Source organism: Hyperoodon ampullatus, assembly GCF_949752795.1.
Source record: "Hyperoodon ampullatus genome assembly, chromosome: 11".
Classification (NCBI taxonomy): Eukaryota; Metazoa; Chordata; class Mammalia; order Artiodactyla; family Ziphiidae; genus Hyperoodon; species Hyperoodon ampullatus.
The window spans coordinates 83,563,028-83,586,344 of record NC_136924.1 but is presented as its reverse complement, the minus strand read 5'-3'; the positions used below and the strand labels follow the sequence as shown (position 1 = coordinate 83,586,344).

At 35.0% G+C, this 23,317-nt stretch overlaps 1 protein-coding gene across 8 annotated transcripts in view; it reads right to left on the bottom strand.

The window, feature by feature from the left end:
- Positions 1-23,317, bottom strand: part of SOX5 (SRY-box transcription factor 5) — a gene marked incomplete at both ends in the record, with an annotated part of 680,357 nt that overhangs the window by 341,110 nt on the left and 315,930 nt on the right. For 5 of the 8 annotated variants that reach the window (XM_079714354.1, XM_079714355.1, XM_079714348.1 and 2 more), the window contains one exon: positions 6,630-6,861. In XM_079714354.1, the coding sequence (XP_079570480.1) occupies positions 6,630-6,861 (232 nt within the window). Of the gene's footprint in view, positions 1-6,629; positions 6,862-23,317 lie in introns of those variants that run through there. The other 3 variants (XM_079714350.1, XM_079714352.1, XM_079714353.1) reach the window with 2 other exon arrangements.

The window sequence follows — 23,317 nt, the reverse complement described above, 5'->3', positions numbered from 1 at the left end:
ATTAGACCAAATCTTCTTAAGCAAGCACATTTTGCCCCATTACCACAGCATTAGAAGTTCTTACTCATTCCCCTGTCACTGCATAGCACTCTGTGAAGAAGCTAACACTAGACCCTCATTAAGTATCCTGAACTATCTCGCAATTCCCACATAGTGCTTTTTTTTTTATGTGAGAGTACGTTCATTAATTTCTCAAGGCCTAGTTAGCTTCAAACTCAACATAGTACTTCAAATACTGTGGACATCATATGAATCAAGGTTTTATGGCAACAGGACAAAACCAGATCTATTGCACAACTTAATCCAGTGGCTTTGATGGACCCCAAATGATTGTTCTTCACATGTCCTCATTCCTTCTAGCCCTGGGGGTAATTTTCAGAAACAATGAAAGTGTAAAGATTGAACCACTTACATTCAAACGCAAGCCTAGGATTTTATCTAGATAAACAGGTGTGGTATTTTCTGACAACATTTACAGAATAATGTTTGTAACAATGTAATTTCATTGTATGATAAACATCAATTTAGCATAAAAAACAAATTCAAACTTGTCACCATTTTCACCTTGTTTCAGTTGAATTGGCCTTGTTCAGATAAGCAAGCCTATCTCTTACAAAAACAACAGTTTATAGATCAAGTGTGTGAAATTGGGTATGTGTGTGTGTAGAATTATACTGCCTACTCTCATAATTTTATAGTGCCACACTGCACATACGGTTTCCAAGCTTACTTTATCTGAATCTTTCTGAATGTATTCTCCATGCTATTAAACTGGGCACATTCCACATCATTCAAAAGTAATTACATTTTTGTCTAGAGTGTAGGAGAATGCTCTTTCTAAACAATGAAATTCTCATTATTAGAACTGGCACAATAACCGTACTCGTGTTAACAACAGTATGCATTATACCATTACAATAACTTAGGCTAAGTTTGATGTACAAAGGTAACCAGAAATTTAAAAGCTTATAAAAACCACCATATAAAAATAGGAATCTTTACCATACCATAATTAAGGTCCTATTCTGTGACTTATTTTTAAATAACACATGCAGTTTTCTCTTTTCCTTCTTAAGTTTTCTGAACGGTACTTCACACATAAAATTATCCTAGTCAAACATCGAAAATGCATTACTAACAACTGTCAGATTGTAAGCAAAATTTATATAAAGGTTATTTCAAGACACAGCTATCATATAGCAATTAAAATTATATTGGGTAAATAAAGAATCCTAGGAGTTGACAGTGAGCCTGAGCAAGTAAAAGCCTCTCTGTGTCATGTGCACTGAATGAATTCTTTCAGGGTAAGTGTTTAAGGTTGCATTTCATACACTGGAAACTTGCTATAATTTTATACTTGGTTCTCAGTTATATGTCCAGCTTCTATAGAAGATCAACTTAAAAAGACACCTTTTTTCTCCTTCTGCTGGACTTCACAAAGAAAATGACTCACATTGAATGTTGCTTTATGATAACTATTGACCCTGCAGTGTTTAAACACATTAACATTAAGATACATCAACTTATTAAACCTAATCAATACATCATATACCCAGAGTTCTTTAAAAATTCCAGGAAAATCTTATCAATATAAGCAATAATTGAGATAATAGAATATATTATAGCATCACATTTCCAAATCCACTGGATCTTTAAATGCTAAAAAATTATATGCAAACATAGTATTTATTTCATTTGAAATTCAGCTGTCTGTAGAGAGAACAACCCAAATTATTTTTTAATATTGTATTCTTAAAATAAATAAGTGTATGCTTTAAAAATCAATCTTGGGAAGCAGCCACTCTGCGGTTATACAAAACTGTTCACTCAACTCAAGAGGAACTTAAATCAAAAGAGAGTTTGATTGAGATAAAAGAAAACATTTTATGGGGGAAAAAAAAGAAAACTGATTATTCAGTAGCCACAGGTGGTCAAGACTTTCATTTCACATCACATTTGACACTAGAACAACCATCTAACCAACAGAAGTAGCATGCAACCAGACAAAACGAGCACCAGCATGGCCACCATAGAGTCCCCTGGTTGCCTCTCATGCTGCTACTTGATTTCTCTTCAGACGTACTCTGTTTCCTTCTGGTGCTCATAAATAATCACATTGACTGACATGAGGAAATGTTCTGGATAGTCCTCTGCATCATGAAATAAATCCATCTATATCAGAACTATCATTAAAAATGAGCCAGAAATTTTAGTGTCTCCTGCTTGTGTCTGAAACTCTGAAGTGACAGCCTCCAAACTCATGTTAAAAAAAGAGGCAGAGGGGACAAGAAGGGTAGATTTGCCCTTCATAAACGTAAAGCCCAGGACTGCATTTCCACTCATGTCATAACCAGACTTGCCAACCTTGCCTTTTAGCTTTCTGAAGATTATATGGGAAGCAAATGTTGCTATCAATTGCTTGGCAAAATTATGAGAGCTTCAGAGAAGGCCCAACAGAATCAGTCTTTTTCATATTTATAATTATGTGTCTCAATCTTATACTGATTAGAAATCTGACAGTATTTTATAATTATGACATTATTATAATTATATATATAATAGCTATATAATATAATAACTATATATGTTATAATTATAATTATCTGACAGTATTTATATGTGTATAATCTGCTTATGAAAGTTCATCTATAGTGCATCCTGAACAGTGAGTATAGAAGGAACAGAAGGACTTGTAGTATTTATACCAGTTATAGCTGTTGGGGGAGTTACTCTTAGTTAGCCACTTAGCTTATGTCTCCAAAATATTAAGGCAAAAAACACAACTTCAGAAAGGAAGAACTACATCTTTATCTGGCCCAATTCCATATCTTAACACTTGCATACACTGAATATGAACATAGGACCCTAATTCCCCAAAATCTTTATATGGCAACAGTCATGAGGTGTACAGAACTTCTATCTCAGGAAATATTTTCCAACCTAAATTTTATACTGAAAGCATTTCTCTATAACTTCAAGTCAGCATTAAAGGGATTACTCAAAAGTTTTACTTTGTCTCTAAACTATGTGGGCAATACAAAATGTAGACCTCTCAACACCTCTCTTTGGAGTATGAATGTCACACATAAACCAGCAATGAAATCTGGAAAGCTGTTTTTTTTTCCATAAATTGAACTCTATGATATAAAAACCATGAAACATTCTCTCTGTTTTCGAAGATATTGAATAGGAAAACAAAGAAAGAATGTATTTTACTATTGAAAATAAAAGGACTTGCTATGTGAATATGACAATGGCCTAGTATCCAGAAAAAAATACAAAGAATGTGTGGAATAACACTTCTATGAATGTATTCAATCACTTTGATAAATGGGTAAAATATATCTTAATCAGCTTAATAGCTGAATATATCATGACTATTGTAACATACTTTCTGTGCAGTAGTAGATTCTACTTTTGTTCTAAAATTTCTATAAAATCAGCATATTCACCATGAATAACATCTTAACAACTTTGTTCAAAACATATTTCCTACTTAATCATCCATATAAACTCTGCCATTTAATCAGTACTCATAAATTGAGTATCTATTATATGCTAGGTATCAGAACTACAAATGGGTATGTGCATGTGTATGACTGTGCCTTTAAGGAGAAATACAGTGCATAGAAAGCCAGACATGTAAACACATAAATTATAATACAGACCATGAGAAAAGACATAAACAAGTATCATGGATAAAAGAATAATGCAGCAACCATTCTGCCTTGGGAAGTCAGTGAAAGCAACCAAAAAGAAGCAATTTTGAACTTAGTCTCGTGGGAGAAACACAATTCACCAGGACTATAAAATATGAAAAAGAGTTTTCCAGCTAAAAAGAATAAGTATGTGTCATTTGAGGTCACCTGGTATGTTTATGAACATATATGAAAATCTTTGCATGACTGAAGCACTGGGTCTATGGTGGGATGTGGCCAAAGAGGAGACAAAAGCCATATTTTGGTGCTGGTCTATATAGAGTTTCATGCTAAGATAGTTTTAGACTAAATTCTGTAGGCAACAAGGACATACACTAGTTTCCAAAGTGGGATAAATAATCCAACTCTTTTCTCAGGGAAATAAGTCTAGTGGAAGTTGAAAGGAAGACTGGAAAGAGGAGAGGCTGGAAATTTGAGATCATATAGGAGACTCTTCAACTGTTAGAGATGAAAAGCTGGTGGAATCAAGAAACTTTTGAGGCAGAAACAAATTTAGAAACCAATTAGATATATAGCAAGAGAAAATATCAGTGCTGATGTCACTAAAACTAAGTTAAATCATTTGTATACCAAGTGTATTAACTTCAAGAACAGTAGATCTTAGTCTTTTTTTGGCTACAGATCTACTTGAGAATCTGGTGAAAACCAAAACCCTACTCCCATGTGTGCACATACAGAATTCTCCAGTCATCTCCAGGAGATCCACAGACCAGAGTTAAGAACTTCTCCCCTAGATAAAGCTGCTTGAGGAAAGGAGTTGTGCCTTATGCAAATCTATTTCCATAGTGCACCACAGAAAACTTGGTACAAAGTAGGCAGTTCATAGGTTTCATTTAGTTAAACTGAATTCTCCATTACAAACTGAATGATTTTATTTTCACTAACACCCTGCATCACAGCATCCACTCATGCCAACTATAATATGTAATTTAATATACTTTTCTCATACCCATCCTTGAGTATTTAAGATAATTTCCCCCTTATCTTTCTGGTATTCTTCTGGTAATAATTATTTATATTCATTCCTTTAAATGTGTGTGTTTCTGTTTATAACAGTATTACAGGAAAACCAAACCAAGAAGCACTCTCCATAGGGTACTCCCTGAAAGAAGGCAATGGTCAAAATATTGAGAGGGAAAAAGCATGAGCACTGATACAATGTCAAACGGGGAATCCGACCTCTCTACCCTGTTGAGCTGCATACTAGCATTTTCCCCCTTTCTTTTCCTAGTTTAACCTTTGTGAGAGGAGGCGAAGAAGTTATATCACTGCACGTAACTAACATGAATTCATAGTAGAGGGAAAAAAAGGAAGAATTATGGATTTAATTTACCAAATAAGAGATGATCAGAAAATTAAGTATGTGTGTACTCTTGTGAAGAGCTTATAATGTTTATAAGCATGGAATCCAAAGCCAGACTGCCTGGGTAAACCCTGGTTCTCCCACTTACTAGCTGTGATCTGGAGCAAACTATTTAACCTCACTGTGCCTCAGTTTCCTCCTCATCTGTAAAGTGGGACTAATGATAACACTTCATTGAATTATTGTGATGGTTAAACGAGTAATATATGTCACGTGCTTGAAACAACACATCTGTAAAAGCGCTATATAAGTGTTAGCGAAAACATGATTTTTGGTAAGAAAATTTTGGCGCACAGTCAAAAATACCCAGAGAAATTCTGACCTATGAGGCTTAAAATGTTGAATGGAAGTATTTAAGTCTAATGTGAATTATCAAAGAACAGTGTTTATTTCCCAGATATTAGAAGATAATCTGATTCTTCTTGCTGATTTAATTTCACATTGCATATGTAATGCAATGACATACACAAGTGGGCATATTTCAGTACCGAACATGTTTATGATGTGTAATAATTTCCTAGAGAAGGCCAAAAAAACAAAACAAAAAGAAAACAAAGGATTTAACAGAATCAGAGCTGTTCTTAAAGGTATGAGGATGTGTGATGAAATATTTTTGTTGGTGTGATCTGGTTCAAATTAACAGCACTGACATCCTTGAAGTAGAAGGGCCACAAAAAATGTGACATCCACCCAAGAAGCCATGTTGAAAAGGCGAGGGTGGCTTTACTGGCAGCTAAGTGCCCTGATACCTTGCTGGCATGCTGATTCTATGCATTTAAGTTCCGAAGAAGAACCTAAAGGCCTTATTTATTTGTGTGTGTGTCTGCTGTTTAAGGTTCAGCCAAAGATGCTATGCTGCCTTCTTCCCTCTCATCCATGAAACCACAGCTTCATAATCCTCTGCAGTGATCCAGACCCCAGGATGAAGGGCCAGATAAATTATCCTGAGCTCCAAATTCTAGAAAAGGAGGTACCAGGGAATTACTGAATTATCAGAGCAACAGAGTGAATGAGACTGAGTTAAAAATTAGTGCAGTAACATTAGAAAAGTATCGTCTCTTTGAAACATGTTCTTCTGTAATATTCCCAGTACTGTAAGAAATACTGGAATCCAATCTGGGCAAAGCAGAAATTGAAAAAGCACTGATTCATCATGGTGGAAATGTTCAAATTATGTTGCAGCTTTATCTGGACAAATCTTTTACTAGAAATATTATGATACCTAACTTTCATGAGGACTAATTTTAAACGTGTTACTTTAACATAATTCTTATATTATGTGTTTCCCCTAATTAAGTTGGGAGTGCCTCAAAAGCAGAATTCTTGAAAAACAAAATCAAAACAAAACAAAACAAAACAAAAATAGCCTATTTATACTCCCTACTGGAATCAATTTACTTATTAAGAATTCTAAGATGTTAGGAGTGAATCTTGTGTATGGCTATTAAGTAGATGATAATTACAAACCCTAGGACTGAAGCTAAACTACTAGAGGAGTAGACTGGTCACAGAGTGAGCGTAGGCACAATAGACCATGAGAAACCTACCATTGTATTGTGCTGAGAAGTGGGAGTCCTATGGCCACAAGTCTCTTGCGTCAGCAGAGAAACTGGCTGAAATTCCTCAGAGTGAGGCTTGTTGGGAAAACTCACATGCAAGGGAAGGTGAAAGGCTGGGAGCCCGTCACTCTCCTCTTCTTCCACTTTCTGTCTGCTTGTCACCATGGCTACCTCTCCATCTGCTTCCCCATACGGAGAGGCTGGTCGCTTGGAAGACATCCTGGAAGGAACAAAAGAGGAGAAAATAATGAAACCTCCACATAAATCCTTAATGCCGTTATTGTGTGGTTAGGGGCCATTGTAACAGAAATGCCTTTTTGTGCTGGCAGAGAGCAGGAAACCATCCAAATACCACTGCAAAGCACACGCAATCAGAAACAATGGCCAAGCAGGTAGCAACAGAACAGTGCTTGTTTGTTGTGAGAATAATACACTAATATAGCACTCTCTTGTATTCTGGCTTCTTAAACAAGAGAATTCACCTAAGAACACTGCATAATGAAAGACCGTTCCATTTTAAAGGAAAGAAAAATACCCATCTCATTTTACACTTTGATAGACCTTACTGAAGACAGGATATCTATGAATAGCAAATACTGTTGGCAGTTAAAAGAAGAGAAATAACTAAAATTTCTTTCATCAAAAAATAAAGTAAATGGATGGTTGCCATTATAATGATTTGCATTTTATTAAAAGTAAGATTATTATAAAATGTAGAAATATTTGTTATCAGCAAACCTCAGATCACAAAACAAAAAGTTTGATAGTTGTTTAAAGCTTATTAAGAACTGAATAAATTTTACAATCACTGTTAATTCTGAAACATTTGAGAATTTTTCTCTCTCACCTCCCCATCACCCAATTTTGGCATTTAGTTCTAATATAAAATTTGCAAGTAGTAAAAAAGGCAAGAATATAAAAATATTTCAGTTTTATTTCCACAGTTCCATGAAATATTTAGATGTGGATTCTCAGATTTATTTATTCCTTAGAATACCTAAGTAAAAGAAAAAAATCAAATAAGGATGTTTTGTTTTGATGAGCTAATGCCTATAGGACAATGCACTTAGATAACTGAACAAAAATTAAATATTTTTTTGTACTTGAGTCTGGTTGAGAATGTTAACAGAGGTTAAAAAATAAGTGGCAAATATTTTTAGTTAAACATAAGAAATCCTTTTCTTTTCATTAAAAGTTCTACATAGAAGCAGTACAGATATAAATTTTTTAATTAAAAAAAATCTCTCTTGGATTTACAACTTGACCTGAACTTGAAAAAGCCCTAATTTTTGTTCAACAAACAAAGAGTGTTTACAGAATCATCCATTCGTACCCTAGACCAGTGGAATAGGAGGCAGGAAAGTATTAACTGCCACATCACTTCGTTCACATATATAACTGATTTTTAAATTTAAAATGTACTACCAAAAAAGGGGCCTCTAATCAGCGTTGAATAATACTATTCTTAGTGTTAGACGTTTAAAAAGAAAAGTGTATTCAAGGGCTGAATATATTCTATGAAGATATAATAGTACAGTAGAAAAAAATAAAGGGAATTAAAATACTGATTCTGCTACTTACTACATGTGAGACTTACTTTAATCTCTATTTCAATTTACTCACCTTTAAAGTGAGATGTCATATCTACTTGTAATACTTTTTTGAGAAGGAACTGTTTCCTTATGAAAAGTGACTTGTAGAGCACTTTGCTCGGAGTAGACACTCAGTAAACAATAGCTGGCGTTTATTTTACAAACTTTAAAACTACAGTGTGACCCACCCCCCTCAAAAACAGAGAAAACAAAAAAACCTCCAAAATAACAATGCAGATTGCCTTCTAAGACTTAAAACTGTAAAATCAACATGAAATACACAGTCTCCCAATAGAAAAATGCTCCCTGGCCAGTCATACTTGACAGTAAACTGATCAAATGCATTAGCAAGTGTTAAAGAAAACATGTTAATAGCAGGGGTCTTGATCAGCTGAAGAACAGAGGAAAAGGAGGAAATGATAGCGGTTACCATGTAAGCACTGTTTAAAGGAGAAGCAGACTGGGCCAGCACATTTCAGGTATCTTTAGTTCTGATCTCATTACCAAGGTTTACTCCAAGTATACTCTAAGTATGTAGAAAGAGTAAGGGGCTGGAGTTAACAGAGTTAGAAAAGTCTCAGTCTTGTTGGCGACACCATATCTATTACCAAATTGACAGATTAAACTATACATAGTAACTCTTAACACTAGAGAGATTTAACTACCACTGTTTTGTTTCCATGCTGTCCAAGAGAACTTCTGATTCCTGTAAAGAGAATGGAGTGACAGAACAGACTTAAAATACGTAAGGTCTTTGAGAAGTGATCTATCAGATTAAATCAATAAAGAGACTTTTAATTATTTCTTGGTTTCACATGAAGCTTGACTACAAGGAGATCATTCATTTATTACATAAACCATAGTATTTAGGGTCTGTGTGGGCATTACTATTCTTGCTGGAATTAACAGTCTGGTATTTTGGAGCCTACCTCAGTCTTACGTATAATCAGTCTCTTAATGGTCTGAAAATGCCAGGCTATTATCAAGAGTCAGTTTCTGGGTTATCAAAGCAGAAAGCTAGATTAGCTGGCTTTTCCTAAGTTAATACAATTCTATGACTTTCAGAAGGCATGACCTTTTTGCTGACTTCTATTTCATTAACATCATTATTAATAATGATTATGAAAATTAAAAGACTAAAAGTAGACATAAGGTATATAAGGTAGATAGTTAAGATACTGCTATTCTCGAGACTTCTAGTTCTTTCAACATCTAAATTATCTTTATATCCAACTGGATAAACAGTCTCTCCATTTACATATCATTCTATGGAGAAAAAAGTATAAGGTCTAAAACACCATGAAGGAGTCACGGTGCCAAAAGGCAAATTGATGCTAAAATATTACATATTTCATCTTTATTTCAACTCCATTTTCAGAGACTTATAGAATGCTCTTAAATGTGTTGGACTTAAGAGTATTTTTATGCAGTTCAGGTAAAAGATTTCTTAAAGATTTTTTAAATTATTAGAATAAAAATGACTATCGTTACAGTTCAGTAATAGGCTAGAAAATGAGAAAAAAGTAAAATACGTAAATTATGTAAAGAGCTATCAATCTGTTGGTTGCATCATCTATGTTTAGTCTACCAAAGTTTGTCTACCAAAGGGTTTCATTTTGGATAGAAGAAAGTCTCAATTTTAAAAAAGCATTAAGGAGGCACTGAAAATTTCCAGGTATTGTCTGTCTGGGATATGTAGGGTTCCAATACCTGCAGCTTACACTACACATCTGTGTTACAGTGCAAAGACACCTTAGAACAACTTGAGTATCTACGCTGAGCTATGCTCTTCTGTATTCATTCAGAGATGATTATTGTCATTCCTGTGGTAGGTGCTAGACCTACCAATGAACAAAACTCAGACTTCAAAGAACCTGACATGAGACTGACAAATATAATCTAGTGTGAAACTAACTTCTGGAGTTAGTTTATAACTATCACTATTATAGCTTATAATAGTAGTCTTTAACTCACTTTTTTGTGTGTGGACAAGAAAATCTTCATGAAAGAACTGATGATTCCAGGACCAAAGGGAATCTTTAAATCATCAACAACCCTTTACTCACTACCTACTATATGCAAGACTATTCTCTAATGGGAATAAAAAAGTGTAATTCAGGGTCTCTGCTTTAAAAGCTTATGAATGGGACTTCCCTGGTAGTGCAGTGGTTAAGAATCCACCTGCCGGGGCTTCCCTGGTGGCGCAGTGGTTGAGAGTCCGCCTGCCGATGCAGGGGACATGGGTTCGTGCCCCGGTCTGGGAAGATCCCACATACCGCGGAGCGGCTGGGCCCGTGAGCCATGGCCGTTGAGCCTGCGCGTCCGGAGCCTGTGCTCCGCAACGGGAGAGGCCACAACAGTGAGAGGCCCATGTAACGCAAAAAAAAAAAAAAAAAAAAAGAATCCACCTGCCAATGCAGGGGACATGGGTTTGAGTCCTGGTCCGGAAAGATCCCACATGCCGCAGAGCAACTAAGCCCGTGCGCCACAACTACTGAGCCTGCGTGCCTAGAGCCCGTGCTCCACAACAAGAGAAGCCACCGTAGTGAGAAGAGTGCGCATCGCAAGAGTAACCCCAGCTCGCCGCAACTAGAGAAAGCCCATGTGCAGCAATGAAGACCCAATGAAGCCAAAAAATAAAAATAAAATAAAAAGCTTATGAACTGTTTGAGAAAATTTTAAATAAAACGAGAAATAATGATGAAAGACAGTTCAGGTTAAGGGCCAAATTACATTATAATCAAGCACCCGAGGGCTTCATGAAGGCCAAAGGATTGTGAAATGCTTCAGGGTATCACTGAACAGTTGGATTTTGAGGGACAAGAAGGACAAACAGAAACCTTGGGATAAAATGGAGACGGGACCTTACGTAGGAAGTCATGATAAAAGAAAAGATGCAGAGATGGTTTTAGGATGTATAATATAAATTTAAATTTCAAGCTTACTTAGGAAAAGGGGAGACACAGGAATATGGACTAAATCCCATTTCTAGTCTATAACATTCCTGGAGTTGCTGAGTTACATGAATGTAATAGATAAGAAAGAGACTCCCTTGTAAAGGGCAACTTGGTCTTACAAGGAGTCACTTTTCCTTCAGTTGTCCCTGTAGAAATCTGCACAATCAGGCTACTCTAGTCCATACGTGAAAGTAATTTTAAAACTACTGGAGTCCTTTGCTATTGGCTAAAGGCTATGTAAATAGGATGCCCCCAACTGTATTCAGATATATATAGCAAACTTAGGGGTAGAGTAAATAAAAGATGTAATAAGACTGCAACAGAAATCTAAACCAGTGGTTTTCAATTTTGAATACACATTGGAACTATAGGGAGAGGTTTAAAAAAATACTGCTGCCTGGGTCCCACTGCCAGACATTTTGATGTTATTGGTTTCAGAATGCACACAGGGTATCAGAAATTTTTAAAGCTTCCAGGTGATTCTAATGCACAGTTAAGGTTGCAGACCCACTATGCTAGTCAGAATAATGCCTCTCACCCAAGATGTCCAAATCCTAATCCCTGAAACCTGTGAATATGTTACCTTACAAGGCAAAGGGACTTTTCAGATATGATTAAGTTAAGGATCTTGGGATAAGGAGATGATTCTGGATATTCTGGGTGGACCAAAAGTAATCACAAAGATCCTTATAAGGGTGGGAGGCAGGAGGATCAGAGTGAGAGAGAGACTGGAAGATACCATGTGGCTGGCTTTGAAAATGGATGATGCGGTCATGAGCCTCTTAGGAGGTAGAAAAGGCAATGAAAGAAACTCCCCCCTGGAGCCTCTAGAAAGAATGAGCTTTGCCAACACCTTGAATGTAAGACTTCTAACCTCTAGAACTGTTAAGTGAAAACATCTGTATTGTTTAATGCACTAGACTTGTGATGATTTGTTACAACAGCAACAGGAGACTAATTCACCACTAACTTAAATATATTTCTTTCATACTTGGTAGTTTCTCAATCTGAAGTCCTCCTACCCCATATATACACTTTCTTGTTCCCTCACTTCATTTAGTTTTCTGCTCCAACATCATTTCCCAGCCTTTATCACCTGACATATTTAATTATTTTATTTCTTTGTTTATCTGTCTCTCCCGCTATAAGATCCAGGAGGGCAGACTTTAGTTTTGTCCACAGCTACTTACCCAGGACTTACAATCCTTTCTGAAAACAGTAGTCTTTCAATCAGTATGTGTTTAATGAAAGCTACTAATTAAAACCAGCAACCCTCTTACTATTCTCTAACTGTAGATAGTTGTAAGATCTAGTCTTACAGGACAAGTATGCTTAGAAAATACTTTAATATTGTCAGAAAAAAAAGGAAATCCAACTCAGTGATAACACTATATTTCTTTTCAATAATTTCTATGTAAAGGATTTGGTGAACCTTGTTTAATCAGGTTTTTTAAGTACTTGTAAAAAAAAATCCTACAGTTGTTTTTAAAATGTAATAAGTAAAAGACTATAAAAGTGAAGTAACTTTATAAAAAATGTTACAGAGTTAATTATTAATAGGTCTATTACTGAGGAATCATCTACTTACTGCCTTAAACTTAACTCTTGTCTGCTCAGGATATTTTCTTTGTTGCAATTTTTCTGGAAAATGACAACATGCACAAGGTCAAAGAAATGTGTATGTGGAACAAGCACAAAATGGGAGGCTCAGAATGGGAACTGCTTTCTGTATATAATAGTTACTCTTTAAAGTTTCTGTCTTTCTCTAAACATTTTAACCTTTGACTAGTTAATTCAGAGATAAAGTCCTAGGAAGCAGTGCCTTCTACTGGTTATTCTTTTGGAATGATAATATTGTTTCCTTTAAGGTTTGCAGTTATGCATAGAAAAATATAAAAAATAATTATCTCTAAAAAAACTAACTAAAATCCTAGCTAGTATACAAAGCCTTCCCTAACCACTATGGTTGAAGTGACTTTTCCCCACCTCAAACTATATCATCAACTCTTGCTAGAGGCCACCTGAAAAAACTGAACATCAGTATAACCTATGACATTGATTCAATAGCTTTTGTTTTTTCTTATCTTCTTATTAGTATCTAAAACTAGAACATAAGTTTTAACAAGTACAGGTCTGTTTTTGACCATTTCATGTGATTTTTCCGAGGTGAACATGTCTTTCCAAATTGCTCTGTATTTTTTCCCTAAATAGTCTAATCCTCTATACTGAATGAATTACAATTAATTATATGGCAGTACAATTCCTAGCACATAGTTGGCACTCAATGTATTTTTATATGAGTAAATGAATGAACTGCCTGAGTGTTAATTTTGTGTCAGGCAAGTTACCTTTGTGTTATGAAGGAAACAGGCAACTTAGATATGAAGACCTTTCTGGTTTACTTTTAAGGATGTACTGTATAGATGGAAAGAGAAGACATATATCCACTCATTCACGCATTCATTCATGGAAAAACATTTATTGAAAGACTATCATGTGCTTATAGATAGAAATATAATTAAGAGGGCTTCCCTGGTGGTGCAGTGGTTGAGAATCTGCCTGCCAATGCAGGGGACACGGGTTCGAGCCCTGGTCTGGGAAGATCCCACATGCCGCGGAGCAACTAGCCCCGTGAGCCACAATTACTGAGCCTGCACGTCTGGAGCCTGTGCTCCGCAACAAGAGAGGCCACGATAGTGAGAGACCCGCGCACCGCGATGAAGAGCGGCCCCCACTTGCCGCAACTAGAGAAAGCCCTCGCATAGAAACGAAGAGCCAACACAGCCATAAACAAATAAATAAATAAAATAAAAAATAAAAAGAAATATAATTAGGAAATCCAGAAAGAATATTTTAAGGTAAATGGCTTTTTATAAATATGAGTACTATGGGGCTTCCCTGGTGGCACAGTGGTTGAGAATCTGCCTGCCAATGCAGGGGACACGGGTTCGAGCCCTGTTCTGGGAAGATCCCACATGCCACAGAGCAACTGGGCCCGTGAGCCACAATTACTGAGCCTGCGCATCTGGAGCCTGTGCTCCGCAACAAGAGAGGCCACGATAGTGAGAGGTCCGCGCACCGTGATGAAGAGTGACCCCCGCTTGCCACAACTAGAGGAAGGCCTCGCACAGAAAAAAAGACCCAACATAGCCATAAATAAACAAATAAATTAATTTAAAAAAATATGAGTACTATGGGGGATAGACAATAGAGAGATAATGTCCTGCTTGAAATAATCAGAGAATGCTTCCTACAAATCAGGAGAATTCAACAGGGCAATGAAGGATGGATCAGAATCAAATAGACACAGAGAAGAGAAGATTCCAGATAGGAGAAATGACATTAGCAAATTAAAGAAATTTATAGAATGATACAGGATAGTGAGTAGAATGGTTTGGTTCAAGCAGTAGATTCCAGGAGGAGTAAAAGCAGATAAGGATGGAAGGTAGGTACCAGATGATAGTGATTCTGGCTAAAACCTAACAATTGTGAACGGCTACACCAAATGTGAAATTGATACTGAAGGTAGAAGGAAACTGGAGATGATTTCTGAGCTGCACAGTAACATAATCAAAATTACATTTTATGAAGAAAATCCCTCAGAAATTAGTAACTGATAGAAGGTTGAGGGTGGAAACCAGAGAAGGGGAATGAGTGGGTGAGATAATTCAAGGACAAACAGATTATTTGACTGTGTAATTTAGAGAACAATACTGCTAATAAGAAAAATACATAAATTAGAAAGAAAGGTCAACTTGTAGAGAAATATTAAATTCAGTTTTAGAAATAAAGCTTTGTTGATTGGAGGATTTTAAAAAGAAATAGCAGATAATCAGAAAACGCGGGACTTCTGTGGAAGTAACTCAGTGTAATCTTTTAAACACAGGTAGAAAGTTAACCAATAATTGTAATTATTTCTCATTGACTTCTTCCACAATGTTCGGATTCCGTATTTTTATTATTCTTGATTTATAAAAAAGAAAACTGAGTCATAAAGTGGTTAAATATCTTTTGTTACACTATTCGGTCTTTGCACTATAATAAACAGCAGTTCAAGAACAGAACTGTCTCTCCAAGAGAAAAATAGAGAGAAAAAAGAGAATTGGGAAGGGGGGTGGAAATCTGAATTTTGTAGTCCATCAAACTTTGGGAGACCAGTATAAGAAAAGGACTGAGCACAGAAGCAGATAAAGAGAAGTCAAAGTGATATGCAAAAAATGTAATTATTCTCTAAACGATTCTATAAAACTAAACATTCGGAATATGAAATTTAAAAATTCTGGACAATGACATTTATTTAATTTATAACTTCCATTGGTTGCTCTCCTAAATACTCACTTTTAATATTCACCCTCTCATGTTAAATTTTAAGCATGGCAGAACACATTTCAAAAACAACTAAAATATTTGAAAGGATGCATCTTCTTTTACAAAAGAAAAATTACAAAATAAAATAAAAATTGGTAATCCTTCATATCCAAAGATTATACTATTTTTCTAGAAGTTATGTGCCACTAGTTTTTCTAGTAATAAAACTACTTGTTCAGAACATTTACATTTACTTGACTGGTTGCTTTTGTAATTAAAGTTGTTGTGAGAAGGTTAATCAAGATTAGGAATTAAACTCTACTGTTTTTCAAAGATTTTTTTCACAATAGAATGTTACCTATTCCACATGGGGAATCAACATAGACGTTTAGCATGAATGGACAGGTTTTAATTCATATGAATGAAAAAAACAACACTCCTTTGTGACTTATAGATTTACACAAACTTAGCATATCATTTTATTAAAGAAAAAATCAGTTTCATTATTTTTATCTATAAATCTCAACTATTATTATTTATATCTTATGGTTTATGCTTTCTTTTTCCCGCTTCTATGTTTTGATCATCTTCATTTTCCCACTAAGTTTAGAGTCAGCTGGGTGTTTACCCTGTGAATTCTATGTAAACTCTCTAACCAAGTCTGTCATATAAAATATTCAGAGGTCTTTTAGATAGAAAATTGATTTGTGGTAAACATGTAGTCTTTCAAATGTATACATTTTTCTTCTCTTTTCTATAAATTTTCTTTGCCATCAGTTTCTCTTATAGAACATGCCAATCTATACTCTCTATCCATTGCTTCCCACATACAAAACCACATTCATTATACTGTTTTTCAGAAGCATGAACAAGTTCATCAGGTCCTGGCATACACTATAAGTGGAAGTAGAAACAGATTTCATAGAAATATAAAAACAGACAACATAGGATAATAAATAAGACTAGATTCCCCTGTAATCTTTACTATACATTTCACCAGAAACTTATTTCTACTAGTATTTACAAACACAATTTACCACAACATTGAAATCTAAAAACAAAAGCAATTTTTGAGCTATAGCTACTTAAGAATAAATTTATTATTCTGTTTTGAAATATAATTTGAATTTACAGAAAATTTAATAAATGTTACAAAAGTTTAAACTGTACTTAAAACTGTGTTAATTAAAAATGTTGTAGTCACCAAGAACTTTCAAAGTGACCTTTACCAGGGCTGATCCCCGTGTTTACCTTGTCATATGTTTGGTTTCTGAGATGCTCTCTTCACTGAGATCAAGTAGTTCCTTATGCTCTTCCCTTCTCTCTGATAAGAAGAGCACCACTCTGAACTGCTTCACCACCTTTCTGCCTTCTCTTTACTAGCATCCCTCTCACCGAATAGTTTTCTCCAGCCTTGTCCAGTCAGAGAAAGAGGAGAGGATAAGAAGAGAAAACATGAAGAGGTAGAGAGTTTTCAGAGGAAAGTGTGGAAAAGGAAAAGGAAAAAGTATCAGAAATTAGAGAGAGAGAAGTAAAGACTCAGAAACAGAACTGAATTCTTGTCAATATCTGAAGGAAATGAGTTCCTCTTTATTAGTTGGACACAAGATATTTCAGAATTGAAATAAATGGACCTAAAGTATGCAATAAAATGAACTTTAAAATGTCCATTTGTTTTTGTGTTCTAAATGAGAGAGACAAATACCAAAGGTAAACATTTAGAAACAGTTTATGATAGCAAAATTGCAGGCTACAATGATTCAGAATTCAAAATTTGATTCCTTTTCTACTTTCTTTTACTGTCTCACTAATTGTAATCACTAAAAATTGACTCCAAAGTTAGACCACATGCTATTGGATGAAGATCGCAAGAAAATTTTCTAAATAAGAAGATTGCTTTATTATGAGTAACCTAATAGCTGGGCTCTAGAGCCAAAACTTACCTAAATAAATGTATCTGCCAGCTAAAACTTAGCATTTTATGTTTTAATTTTAAAGTTAAGTGCCTACAACAAAAGTATTCCTGATAAATAAAAAGGTAGAAAGAGTATTAAATTTAATTAAACTCTATTCTAATCATTCTATAATGTTCTAATACTTAGAAAAAATAGAGTTCATTATAAGTCTGATAAGACTGAAAGAAAACTGGTTAGGCAAACTTTTATGGCTCCAAGATACAGTCATTTTCATAAAGAGAAGAGCTAGTAAGCGTTTTTACAGAACTCTATATTCTTTTCAAGAAAAATTATCAAAACTTTTCTCATCATTTACAGCACAAGAATATGGTAATAAGCATTTTGTACTTTAAAAAACCCTAACTTTGACTTGTTCAATAATTGCTAAAATTTAATTTCCTTACCTCAAAAACAGTAACACCTATACTTGAGTTACTAAACATTTGATCGGATTCTTTTTAATCACCAAATACACTACATTTCAGCCAATCTACTTGAAGAAAATGATACAGATGGTTAAGACCTTTAAAGGTTGAAGAGAAATTTCTTTTACATTGTAGGTAAAATGACCAAATTAATGAGTCTGGAAGAAAAAAAAAAACGTAAATACTAATCTTGTAAATTATTTAATTTGTGTATTGTTATACATTTGTCATTAATCAGAAAGAAACAGAAAAATAATGTTTAACCTTCAGCTACCTACAGGTTAAAAATGCTAAAAGTGCTTTTGTTCTGATTATTTAAAAATTATTTGAAAAAATCTAGCATTAAGATTTGTGGTTCTGAACCTTGTTATTATAGTTAGAGAAGGTATACTCTTTAAGGAAATAAAGAGCTTTTTTCCATTTGAGCATGGGTTTAGCTCTAAGTCCACAGGATGTGGAGGGATGATTTAAATTTTACATCAAAATTGTGACTGCACTAGACTTTTTTCCCCTTTCTCAAGGGAGGCATTGTTCTTGCCTTTCCATAACCAGGCGTGACAGCGCCAGACTGGAGTCACAAGGCTGGTCTCTGAGTCAGCGTGAAAGTGCTCACCTCCTGAGTTTCCCCAGATGCTCGGCTCCTTGGGAGTCTGAAAGCCGAGCACTGAGTAGCCACACGCTCCATTCCTGGGACAGATACAGGATTAAAGGGGAAAATCTAGGGATTAACAAAAACTATCTCTTCCTATACACCTTGTAAAACTCTTTTATTAATAATAAGAAGTAACAACAAAAAATGAGTACCATTTTTCTGAATCAAAAGTTGGGACAAATTGTCTAACAAGTAATTGTATGCTTTGAGTTAAAGAAATAAAGTCTAAAAAATCAGAAGCCTGTTGAAATTTTCTGAGACACATGGTTGCCACATGTATAAATTTCAGGTTATATTTAGCTGGATAGAATAGTGGAAGAATAATGTATGGGATGTATATCCATTCTCAAGATCTCTAAGAAGGTATCTTTAAAAGCTGTCTGTAGAATACCTGTGAAGGACAATCTTTTCTGTTCTCTATCAGAACAATTGCTAGTGAAACAGGGAGTAATTCAATTCCTATTTTTCTATCCTTGACCTTTTAGAGAAGTTTGAGAGGTGTCTGTGTGCGTGTGTGTGTGTGTGTGTGTGTGAGAGAGAGAGAGAGAGAGAGAGAGAGAGAGAGAGAGAGAAGGAGAGAGAGAGAGAGACAGGAGAAGAAGAAGAAGAGAAAAAAGGAGGAAGAGAGAAAAGACATTTACTGTCAAATTGTATATTAATGGGCCTTAATATTCCTTCTTTTTTTACAGAACCTCTCTCTTAAGGATTAGACAGGACCATTTTAATTTAACCATAATCATATGCTAACAACTTTCATTTACTATATAACTCAAAACTATTTGGTTGAAAGTTGTATGTATTTTGAAGGAAAAAATAAAGAAGTATAAACAAACTTCTTCCAATTCATTAATTCATGAAAAATAAAGAAAAAAAGCCAAAGGAAATGTATTTCTAAATATTACTACTACAGTGAGTAGTACTAATGTCTTAATTATTGTTTTCTAAAATAATGCCAATTTTTTTCATGTTTACCTCACGAGGATGTATAAGTGTCTACATATGTTCACATATATATATGTGGACATGTTGGTAATAACCTATAAAAAGTTCACCATATCTATCGTATTCATCATAAAAGAAGATAGCATTTCATTCATGAACATCACTGGTCAGGTAAGGTGCATATGTCCAAAAAAAAAATCAGTTTGAAGTATTTTCCACAATAATATCATTAAGTACTTATTTTGAGCTTCCCCCCCCCCACCCCGCCCCGTCTCCTTATCTGTGTGCGCTTCCTCTTACGGTGTCCACCCCCTGCTCTTGCTCTCTCTCCCCTCTCACATTACTGGCTAAGTCTAAATAAATAGCAAATTGTTCCATAATCAAAAGTGACTTATTCTTAGCATGGTAGATGTCTTGAAGTAAAATCTGTGGCATGTTTAATTTATTTAGGATCTAATAATGATGACAAAAATAATTAAGTAACCAGTCTAGTTTTAATTTCTTTTGTTTTCAAAGGTCACTGTGAAATCAAGCAAGTTAAGCTTTCAAAAGCAAACCTCTAGAGAATGGTGTGTTTTTTTCCCTAGCAGAAATAAGAAAGGAGGCTCACAGCTAAAAGGAATACTGAACATCAGCATCAGATTTCTTGAGAATGACTGTCTAAGTAGTCCAATGAAGAAAAATATTATGACCCCTACTCTCTTTGGAATCCAAATAACCCTGACAAGAAAAAGTTTATACACTGCTCAACTCTGGTCAATTTAGGGGACTCATCCTTTCTTTCCATGCCCAATATAGACTTGGTTCCAGCCTGTTTCTACAACAGCTGTTGAAAATGAACGAAGTAGAAAATATTTATGTTATATTCAAAAGAGACAGCAAAGAACATATATACAGTGCACAAATCTTTCCTAGGACAACAGCTTCTGATGTGAGAGATAGGCACACTAGGCAAAGACAAATTTTCTGAACTTCACGGCAAGATGAAGAATTTGCCATTATAATCTTGAAAAGTCCAAAAATAAGGGTGCAGTGCCAAAGACGATGAGCATCTATCAACCCAAACTCCAAAACAGCGGGATGCAGCTATGGTTGATGTTATAAGAATGCTGAGCCTCTTCATTTGGTTCCTTTCATGCCAAAGCTTCTTTGCTTGGATGAATATGAATTAAATCCATAAGCTTTCTTATTTTTCTAGCTTGACCTCTAAACTCATTTTACGTCTTAACTGTTTATCTTCTTCCCCCATTAATCTTTCTGGTTTTAGCACATTCCCTGTTGTTTTTAGGGAAAAAAAAAACTTTAAAAGTATGGGTCATATTGCCACTGTGGACGAGTTAGGAATGATAGCTCTTTTCTATAAATGGGTACAAACTAATCAGTAGGAACTTAAAGGCTACCAGTTTCCTGCCTCTGAAATAAAAATTAAAAGGGTATGGCATGTACTGTAGAGAAGAAAATCATTAAACTCTTATAAAGGTATGACAAGTATAAACACACAAGAAGATTCTAGTATCAGGTTTACACTAGATTTAAAATTGGGCTAACAGTAATGTCACTAACAAATTCCCATGAAAACAAAATTTTAAGTACGTTTTATAGATAAACTTTTTTAAATCAACAGCTTTTGCTATTTGCTTTCTCTTTTCAATCAGTTCTATGGCTAAGCACACACAATGTAGATGTTCTTTAAAATACTATGTCACTATAATAGAAATGTCTAATTTTAACTATAATTTTAGTCAGTAAGATAGCTGAGTTCTTTTCTATGGTGTTTATTAAAATGTAGCTGGTAAGAAATTTTACTGATTAACACAATTTTCCCGTATCACCATAAAGTCTTCAGTACAAAAACCAAAATTTTAAAGGTGTTTGCTTTACAAATCCCTAAAAGAAAAACTAATCAAACAAAGGCGAATCTTTAAAGGTGGAATCTTGCACTTCAATAGAGTGTTTACCATTTACCATTTTATAGGTGCTCTGCCATACTTTCTGCTGTTCTGTAGTGTTTCCCCCAAAGCTGAACAAAGGCCCAGCTGTATAAACCAGTCCTGTCAAAGAACACAGTTAAGGGATGGATAAAACAGGGAGGGGTGTCTAACATTTTGACCACTGTCTGAGCTTATGAGGATAAAGGAGCCTTGATGGAGAAAAGTAATCATCCATTGCTGTTTTTTTTTAACCTCATTACCACATGCTAGAACATTTTTTTCCACTACCCAAACACCCCCATTCCAATCACCCACAACTGAAAGACCTTTGTGTTCCAAAGGGGACAGAATCCTCCCCAACCTCTTCTTCCCTCCTCTTTTTATGTTTTTTGTTTTGTTTTGTTTTTGTTTTTTGTTGATGGCACATTTATAGAGGCATGATCATTTAAAAACTTCTTAAAATACTAGTTTCCTCTCCAAGAAACCATCCACACACACACAGTTCCCCGAAAACGTTCTTAATGGCTATATAAACTTACTTGCTTTGGATTCCTCTTTACCAAAATATTATCAACTGCTTTTAATTGCAAGATAGTCATTTCTGCTAAGGACTCTAGAAAATGACACACTCCTTTAAAAGATATTAAAGCATATCTGAGATAAAATATAACACTGAAGTCAAAGGTATGTATCTTACATTTTAAAGAATGTGTTTCCATAGAGTATGAAGGGGATTAGCTACGTGCACACTCCAGAGTGTGTAACAACTGTGAGAAATGGTTCTGAAGTCTGAAGGAAATTTAGCCTGAGCTAATTAATCCTTTTAAAACCTGGCTCTCACGTGTCTAAGAACATCAAACCATGGGACAGATTTTCCAGAGATTTAAATATGCATTTCCTATTTTCAGGTTTGTCATTCTTACATACTATGCTGACATTATTTATAAAGGACTAAAGCCAAATCTCACTCAAAAAGAGCTACTGTAATTGCACTGGTTCAAGAGTCAGTGAAACACATTAAATGCCCAAGGAGATCCCAGGGCAAGAGCCACCAGGACCTATATGGAGAGAGCTGTATCATCTGTAAAGTTAGTTCTATTTCAGGATGTCCTTTGAGGTTGGGACAAATATTTGAATGTTATTAAATCCTCTATTTATCCGAAGACTGCTGCAGCTGCAGTGCAAGGCTTTTTCACACTGCCCTATTAATGACCTAAAAGGATTATCCATTTTTACCTGAGGTAAAACGTGATTCCTTCACCAATCTGTAAACTTTTCTATTCAACATGAAACGTATATTCAGAATACAAAACAATACAAAACATAGTTTTTTTTAGAGTTCTGAACTACAGTTGCTTTCAGAGTCTATCTCTTGCCACATCCATGGCTGGTGTAGGTACTAGAGCAATAGCCATGCATATTCCAACTTGCTTCACGGGGTAGTCTACTTTCAGAAATAATTGAATAATCACCTTCTAATAAACATCTGGTTCTTAAGAAACAAGATGAACATATCCAAGTGGATCAAAAACAACACCTGCCGATGTCATATTTAAATAATCATTCAGAAGAAAGTGGAATACAGGGAAAAAATTATATGCTCCATTGAAAAAGGGAGCAATGTTTAAAAGCTCACTTCTTTACCATTATGAACTTCTCACCTTGCCTTTCCTTAAAATACTAAACTCTCCAGAAACATTTGCAGGTAACACCCACTAAGATATTATTCTAAAAAGGAAAACCAAACTACAAAAGGTAGCACAACCCTGTGACATCTTACAAAAATTAATATTAATTTAAATGCTTATTATATATAAATCAAATTTCCTCAATTTCAATACATTTTCCAAAGAGAAAATGTATTTTGATAATACTGTAACGTGTCTTCATGTTTACAAACTTTCACCTAAATGA